This window comes from Trifolium pratense, linkage group LG6 (assembly GCF_020283565.1).
Source record: "Trifolium pratense cultivar HEN17-A07 linkage group LG6, ARS_RC_1.1, whole genome shotgun sequence".
NCBI classification, from domain to species: domain Eukaryota; kingdom Viridiplantae; phylum Streptophyta; class Magnoliopsida; order Fabales; family Fabaceae; genus Trifolium; species Trifolium pratense.
This window is the reverse complement of record NC_060064.1, coordinates 28,351,396-28,360,693: the sequence shown is the minus strand read 5'-3', so window position 1 is coordinate 28,360,693 and position 9,298 is coordinate 28,351,396. Positions and strand designations below refer to the sequence as shown.

The 9,298-nt window shown below is 30.6% G+C and overlaps 1 protein-coding gene across 1 annotated transcript; it reads right to left on the bottom strand.

The window, feature by feature from the left end:
- Positions 1-4,253: 4,253 nt before the first annotated feature.
- LOC123892980 lies at positions 4,254-6,500 on the bottom strand. The gene is made up of 2 exons (XM_045942895.1): positions 6,347-6,500; positions 4,254-4,652 (listed from the first exon to the last, which is right to left on the bottom strand). The coding sequence occupies exons 1-2, from the start codon at positions 6,464-6,466 to the stop codon at positions 4,353-4,355; spliced, it is 420 nt and encodes a 139-aa protein (XP_045798851.1). The 5' UTR covers positions 6,467-6,500; the 3' UTR covers positions 4,254-4,352.
- Positions 6,501-9,298: the final 2,798 nt, after the last annotated feature.

Here is a 9,298-nt window from a genome sequence, read left to right as displayed (position 1 = left end):
TTTCATTGCATATTGCTTTTGAATTCTCAATTCAGTTTTTGGCTTGTAATGATCTATAGTACTTACTCGAAGGAAAAATAAATGAAGCAAGCAATCTATTTTCTCTATTTTCTTATCTTTGCGTGAATCATATGTTTGCGACAAAAGAGACTTAATTTATCTTGCATTCAATCAATTTCAACCTTAAAACCCGAACTACCTAGTTTCGTAGATATTTTCTAAGAATCACCCTTCAAACACATAAGATTACAACTAACTTGTTCGGGCTTTGCAGTCACACCGATTAAAAATTCATATGTGGCCGGATTTGATTGACTTACCTATTAACAAACAACAATGTAAACAGAGAAGGAGATTGAGGGTTGGGATATTGTATGAAATGAGGGTTATGGTTTAAAATAGCAGTAGCTGAAAGTCTCAATACAATGCTGTTAATTCAACAACATCAAAAACTGACAATCCAAATCGTGGTCGCATATCTTTATTTTAAAACCTTGACGAGACGACATGAAAAAGCTCATCGAAAAATAATAAAAAAATCTAGCTTTCATAAAATGCTTTACTTACCTCTTATAGCTGATCTCTGAATTATCATGACTCTAACTTCTCCTTAAAACTGAAGGATTAAGACAAGAATAGAGTTTGAACTTTGCACTTTTAAAACTAAACAAATTGTTTTTGCATGAAAAGTCAGTATGATAGCATTCCTTCAAAAGAAAACCTGGCTGACTAAGAAGAGTTGTGCAACAAGCATCGTCGGGTCCAAGGCCCAGCAAGCCTGGGCAGTTGCCCGGGCTTTGGCCAAATTTTTTGGTATTTTTAGGGATTAATTTTGGACAAAATTTAATATTGTTGTTCAAAATTGAGATTTTGTGTTGAATTATTTATATATTTTGTCATGTGTGATATTTTATCCAGATTCTATAATTTTTTTGGTTCCATCACTGCAACAAGAAGACACTTTATGCAGTCTTTGTAGTAACATGGAGGACATCTCGAAATCAAGATGACCTAACTAACAATGCATCATGACAAGATTTGGTTAGGATCCACCGCAAACATGGGAAGGTTAAGCTACGAGTATATGGCTATAGTTTATAAGGTTAAGCTACGAGTATGATTAGAGATGAATTGGTTTGAAAGCCCTCTTCCAACTGAGAAGCTCCAAAACTTATAAAAAAAGGAGATGAATTGACTATACAACTTCAAAAACATTATTACCATATTTCATTTCTTAACAAATACTCTAAAAACACTTGTTAAGTAGCATTTTTCTTATAATAGATTAAAATATAGGTTGGTTGCATAAAGTGAGAGGCTTTAGTAGAAACCATGCATTTAAACTAGCGGTGAGAGATTTGAATAATATGAATTAAGTCTTAAGTCTTAGGTTCAATTCTCACTTAATCTTTTTGTAAACAAAAAAAAAACTAATTTAAAGGAAGGTAAGATATGTTTAGGAAAAAAATATCATTCCAAAACTTTGCCTTGCTTAGGGACCATGATTCACTACAGTCAAAATATCCATGTATGATGTAGTCATGCAATCATGTCTTGCACACCTTTAGATTAAGTTTTGATGGGTCCAAATTTAAAAATGGATGACTGAGATTCACCTGCAGTCAAATAGTGACGGCTGAGAATCCATTTCCCTTGCTTAGTCTTAAGAACTTTCACATTAGATATGAGTTGGTCTGGACAAGAGTTTATAAATAAGAGACATTCCTCACCTCACAAACCGATTTTGTAAAGTTGAGTTATGTTTAACTCCCAAATCTAAGACTTGGTCAAATTTTTTCAAATGTCAAGCACGTTATTCTTGATCAGAAATAAGAAGGGGACAAAGAGAAAGGAATTAGATAGTGTATATATAAATGCAGTCGACAAAATAGTCCAAACCATGTGGGTGAAAATATTGGTCTAAGACAAGCGTGGAAAAAAACATATGTTTGCTAACGATTTGGCCCTTATTTAAAACCACACCTATCACCATCTTAGTATTTCACTATTTGCAATCACATAATAATAAAACAGTTGAAGAAACATAATCAATGATATTATACATATGTTGTTTGCTTCTTAAGTTTAGACAAACATTTTAATTAAGAAGTAATTACCTGTAAGGGTTTCACTTACTTATAAGTCTATATTATGGTGGAGATTTGAAGAGCACCAACAACAAACAAAAGACAAAATATACTGCTGATTCATATATCCAATAGAAATTCTTTATGTAAATCATAAATGTGAACTGTTCGTAGCGTTACGTTACTGCACGGGTCTCTTACTAGTAAATTTCAATCGCTTGAATCCCAAAAATCCAGATAATTACTTCTTAATTAGGAATGGAAGATTGTGAGTGAGAATCGCAGATTTAAGGATTGAAGCTTGAATGAACATGAACGAAGCTTCTGGTAATGAAGTGGAAATAAGTGATCCGAAGAAAAAAGAAAGAAAGAAGGGAAATAAGTGAATTTTGTCGTGGGTTTTACAGAACATTCACGACGGTTCAATAGAAACAGCCGCAAATCCTACTAGATAAAATAGCGGCGACAATTTACACAGACAGTCGCAGATGTTATGTTACAATTCTCTCTGGTGCCAATTTGGGTGGGTTGATTTAGCTTCTTAAAAAAAATATGTTACAATTTAACATTTTTTTTGTGGTTATTATACACATATGTTTGACCACTAATAAATACATGACTTGAACAAAAATGCTAAGAGCATCCACAATGGAAATAGGAGGGAATTGGATTTGCTGCAGTTTTAAATCCTGCAGTTTGGTGCATTCCATATAACATGTGAGAGAGACAAAGAAAAATTTGTGGTGAGAGAGAAAACAGATTTTCAACAAAAATAATAAAAATATTGCTTTGTGTGTTAAATGCAGGAACTGCACCAAAATTGGACAGCAGTGAATCCTCATCCAAATAGGAGTACTCATTTTTGCCATATATACACATCACTCATTTATAATTTTTTAATAATAGTGCCTAATAAGTACCAAATCCCTCCAACTCAACATCTCTTAAAAAGTTCTAAATAGGTCATACCAATAACATATCCCACCAATAACTATACATCATTATAAATAGGACCCACAAAAACAAAATAGATACTAATGCTTATTATAGAACCAGTACCCTATTAGGTACTCAAATTGATATTGCTCCAATGATAGTACCTAATAAGTATCATGAGTACCTAATATGTACTACACCATTGGAGATACTCTAATAATTCATATATATGTCAAAAAAGAGTACACGTAGTTGCAACTTCTTCTTATGATGATATAAGGAACAAATAGTAAGAAGACATCTTTCGGGCGTTAGCCTAATGAAAAAAATACCTGTTTTCTTAATTAAAATGACACTAATAGTTAGTTTAATTACGACTGTTGTTGATTTTAAGCTCAATAGTTTAAAATCACAATTTTATTAAACTAGCTCTTATCACTCTGAAGGTAACATCCAAAGTGTAGCACATTTTCTCATATAAAAAATAAGGCAAAATTATACTGCAAGGGCTTTATCTTATTTTTTGTAATATTTTGGTTTTTTGTAACACTTTGATCCTTTATCTTTTATTTGTAACATTTTGATCCTTTATCTTTTTTATTTGTAACACTTTAATCCTTTTTTATGTAACACTTTGGTCCTTATCTTATTTATTTATAAAAAATAAAGGACCTAAATGTTATAAATAAAAAATAATAAAGGACCATAGTGTTACAAAAAAAAGATAAAAGACCAAAGTGTTACAAAAAAAATAAAGGACCAAAGTATTACAAAAAAATAAGATAAAGGACCTGCAATGTAATTTTGCCTATCTTGAATACAAGTTATGGAGTCAAATGTAAAAAAGTTGAAATAGCGATGAAAATTTAGATATGAAATTTTTCGAAATATGCTTCTATCACCAATTGTAGTGATCAATTTCATTGTAAAAAAATTATTATTATTTTTCAGTCTTTAAACTATGTTGTTATTCAGCTTTTTCTAGTGTAAGACAATGTCTTTATCCAGCTGCATGGCATAACAAATTCCAACATATACTAAGAGGCCCTATCTTATATCTATATCTATATAGAAAAATTCTCTTCCCCCAAATATCTCTTCTCAAGCAAAACACCAGAAATTTCGAAAAATATTATTTGAAATTTTTTTTTTCAGTGTAAATTTTATTAAAATTAAATTTCAAAAAATATTTTTCGAAATTTTATGAGTGAAGAGAGAAATTTCGGCGAGGAGAATTTTTCATCTATATATTCTTCCTTCTTCATATTTGGGCTTCAAACACATACTATTCTTTAACAAAGTTGGACAGTAAATTATTGGCTTTGTTACTTAGTTATGATGAGGAGGATGTGTCTTGGGGGGTGAATAGTCCAAATCAAATTCAGGATTTTTCTCACTTGGTGTATTTTTCTCACTAAGGTTCTTGTGAATCACACTACAAGAAACTGAGCCATGAGTTTTAGTTTCTGAAGTGCTTGAATCTTTTCTCATGGCTTTGAGCATCTTTTTGTTAGTGCTTAATTCTTTCCTTGACTTTTGAGTATTAACCAACCATGTCTTCATCTTGCTATCTTCATTCATCATTGGAAAATGATTAGGAAAGGATTCAAAATCATTTATATTGTCAGTCTGCAATATAATAAAAAGCTAATTATGAGCACATATGAAATTTGCAACCACAATAATTGGGATCACAATATATAAAATTTTGAGGTCTCCGCATTAACATCAACTAGTATATTTCAACTCCATCAGTCACATTTTACTATAATATAAAGGTTCACAGTGTAATTGAGATTGCAACTACAATATTGCGGATTTTGAAGTCTCTATAATCGCAATTTCGACGGCATCAGCCACATTTTACCATATTATAAAGGATTTTGCAACATAACTATCTCCACAATTTAAAATCACGAACACAATTACGACATAATATAAATTTTAATTACATAAAATCACAAATTTCAAAAGGTATGCAATCACAATCTCAAAATCCAAGATGGTTTTGGACGGATATTTTGGATTATTGAAGATTCTCATCCCTAACGATCTAGGTAACAACATATATAAGTTTTTTTTGTCTCTGTGACCGATAGTATAACACGGATTTAATTGAGTTCATATCAACAACATTTAACTGAGATTTTTTTCGGCATCAAAAGTTTGTAAATACTCCTTCTGACCCTAATTATACACATTGATAGAAAAAAATTGTCTCTACCAACATAGTGTGGCACAAGTGGTAGATATTTGGGTCCCTTAATCATTTGATCCTGGGTTCGATCCCCGGTCGGTACGTATGTAAAAGCATTTGTTGGGAGAGGTCAAACCCTTAAATGAATCTCAGTTACCTCGAGGGGATTAATCTTTGCAATTGCGCTCGGATGATACCTTTCATTTACCAAAAACAGAAAAAAAAAAATTGTCTCTAAGATAGGTTAATTTTCTATGTTATTGTTACTAGATGCATGCATTTATTATTATTATTTTCCAAATATAACTATAATTAATACTAATAAGTTACTTTGAATATCAAAAGTAAACATTATGACTCAAAATCCTCTTCATTTTTCATCATCTCCAATTTTACCATTACTAATGTTTTGCGAATATAAATGTAATTACATGACATTAGGTATGTCCAACTCTTTTTTTTTTGTTAAATAGTCTATTGGCTAGAATTTCACCTTTTTAAGGTGAAATAGTGGGAATATCGGTGTTCGAACCCCGGTCTCTGCATTTTATATACAATTTTCCAATCAACTGAGTTACGCTCACGGGGACGTAGGTCCAACTATTTAAAAACAATTCAAAACTATAGTAATGAAAAAGAAAAATTGAGAAAAAAATGAAGAGGATCCCAACTCGAATATTATATGCTTCACTTTTGTATCTTCCTTATTCTAGAGTACATCTATACATAAAACATACCGTAATTTTAGTAATAGTTATACACAAAATATACAAGTTAAATACACTCCCAACTTTTAGTAAAAAAAAAAATACACTACCAACTTACTAGTTACTACAAAAAAAAAAAAAAAATACACTAGCAACATTTTTTAATATATGTGTGAAAATTGTAAAAGGGTGCTTATAAAAAAGGGGCTCCGGTGTATATTCCCGTGAGTATAACTCAGTTATTAGTGATATTGCATGTAATAGGTAAGGACCAAAGTTGAACCCTGATATTCCCACTTATTCATCTTAAAAGATAAAATTTTGGCTACTAAACTAGTTGACAAAAAAGAAAAAGACACGTGTATTTCATAAAATTAAACTATATGCTAAGAAAATTATATTATTTTAGGTGGGCAAACCTTGATAGAGAAATGCTTTTTGTTCTCCAGCTCCATATCTTGAGTGTTGCTAAGAGGCAGGACAGTGCAATATGCATGGAAGGAAAAGCACAGAAAGAAAAGAAGATATGTGACTGACATTCTCAGAGACAGAGAAAGTATACACACTTTTGAGAACAAATGTGTTGACACATGAAGAAGTATATGAAGAAAACAATGAAGTAAATGTGCATTAAATGCAAAATAACTTGAGGATGAGGAGTAAGAGGTTATGTTGTAGAACATGGAGTTGTAGGGGAAGAAATAGAGTGGTAAAAGAAAATCAAACATATGGTGGCTCCACTTATGTCTCTTCCTTATTTTGGTATCAATTTCAAGGGTCCCAAAAATGGGAAAATAGAAGAAAATTTGTCATTAATGGCAAGAGAGGCTGAGAGAGATAAGTCCATAAGTATTTTTTACTTGTCTAAAGTGGTACCTCTTGGTGTCGTGCCTCATTTATGTTTTGCACATTTTTTAAGTTTTCTTAAAATGTTGATTAGTTGTGTTGATTTTAATAATAGAATGAGTTTTATTATTCACTATATTTTTTTTTATTAATAGTAGCATTTAGTGAATAGTTATGTGAGTTGAAATACTCCATATATTTTTAAATATAAGCAAAAAAAATTCAAATATAGTGATGTGTTTGATTCACATTTTGGATCAAATATATCAAATTGTTTTAGCCAAATTTTATTTATATTTAGGGTTTATGGTTTAGAGATGAAAATTTTTAAGAGATTGTCTGACTAAGTGTTTATAAAGTAAATGGTATCAGAGCCTCTCTACAATCTGTTGGGGCGCCTGTTATCAGGTTTCCGTTATAGGGTCACCTACCGTTTATATCAACGCATCAAGTCCAATAGTGTTGGGCGTGAGAGGGGTGTTAAGAAGTCCTACATCGGTTAAGAGATGATCTGACTAAATGTTTATAAAGTAGATGCAATTCCCACCTTACAGATCGATTTTGTAAGGGTAAGTTAGACCCAATACTCATTTTTAAGAATAACAATTACGTCAACAAAAACCACACCCCACAAAAAATGGTCATAACTCAAAAGTTACCATTCATAAAACAAACATGTTAATCTCCTCTTCTTTTTTTGCCAACAACCATAGATAAAATTTGGATTTGATCCACCGCTTCCTCCACTGAAACAAACTTTGCCAAGAAAATTGCATTGTTCCTTGCTCTTCAAATGACTAAACTATTATTGAATGCCACACCAACATCAAACCCTTTCTTTTCTTGGTTGCATGATATGATCCAAATCTGGGCCGTTCCTTAAAATTATAAAGTCGAAATTCTATCATTGAATTCACACTTCATGAACATCTGAATAAATTTTTATGAGTGCTAATGTGTTCTAAGAGTACTAGTACATGTTAAGGATTTAAAAATATAATAGTTGTTACAATAATTTAATTTTTTAAAAATTGAATGTACAAATTTTAGAAAGAAAATTTTTAAGCCACATGTAGTTAGCATTTGTCTTTTTATATTGACTTATGAAATTAGTAGTAAAATATATTGTACAGTTGAAACATGAACAAAAATCAAGAATTGCATTGCCTCCCAAATTTGTCCAACCGAGGAACTTTTCATTCATATTTTTGTTTCTTTAGGGCAGATTTTTATATATGAATGGCTAGTTTATTCTCGCCCTTGCCTCCACTTTTCCACATTGGGAAACTATGATTAAGACTATCACAATAATAGTGGATATACAAAAAGTATATAGAGTCAATACTCAAATCTTTTTAAAAATGTTAATAATTGTTAGTATTACATCGAGAGTGGAGAACAAATTTTGATTTATCGTTTTTAACTATTTTCATTTTTTTATGTTATAGATACAAATATTTTACCACCGTTTAAGAATAATTAATCTTTGTTAAAAAACATGTGGTGCATATAAGCTACTCGAACATGTTTGTTATGTTGATCAATAAACTACTTGAAAAAAAGAAAATAAAAAAGGAAAGGGTCATTTTAATTTCAAAATGGGCAAGAAAAATAGTAAAATCTGAGTAACCATTGTTTCACTAAGAGATCAAACTTTTTTGGCTAGTTTGGACCAAAAAAAACTAAAAAGTTATTAAGAACTTATTAAGAAAATTTATTAAGAAAAGTAAAATATGATAATTTGAAGTATGTTTTTTTGTGTTTTCCTTTAAATAAGTTTCATAGGAAGATGTAAAAAGAATTTTTATTGGTTATTGATTATGGGGAAAAGAAGAGAGAGAGTAAATTCAATGTAGTTTGTATTAAATTTTATGAGAATAAGTAAAAGTAAATCTTGAAAATGATAAAAGTAAGTTACTTTTGCTTATAATTTAGGACCAGAAAAAATAGTTTTTTTTGCTTATAATATGGGACGGAGGAAGTATATAACAATTTAATTTAAAGAGGCCCTAAGTTAATTGAGCGTAGAAGCAAAAGAAAGAACTAATATAACCAATTCAATCGTTAGTTCATGGTTCGATCCCCGCAGCTACAATCGAGAGAGAGCTGAAATTACTTAATGTTAGAACTGATTCTAAACCAGATTATATGGTCCAATGAGCCGGATATTGATCGTGAAAAAAAAAATGAAGGAACTAATATGTTATATTGATATGTTTGTTGAAGTTGTTGTTACTTAATTTTTGTAACCTTACCTTATAAATCATCATGTTTATAATAGCCGTCACAAACACTCCTAAAGCATGTGGATATGAAATACTACATTCCTGGTAAAACCTCTTGCATGTTTCGAAATATTAAATGAATTGTTTTCCTTTGGTTCTTGCTATGTCTTTTCGTCTTTAAAGCAGTTTTAATGGTCATTTTGTAAAAAAATTCACTTTGAATTTCATAAACCATTCCTACAATATTATGTGATATTCATCAAATTCATACACATTTTGCTATAATAATATAAAATTATG

What these genes read in the sequence shown, in the direction of transcription:
- LOC123892980 (XM_045942895.1), bottom strand. Translation starts at nt 6,466, where the DNA reads ATGTCAGTCACATATCTTCTTTTCTTTCTGTGCTTTTCCTTCCATGCA. An exon ending in AAAAGCATTTCTCTATCAAG is followed by an intron (nt 4,653 to 6,346) that starts GTTTGCCCACCT and finishes ATTATATTGCAG; the next exon opens with ACTGACAATATAAATGATTT.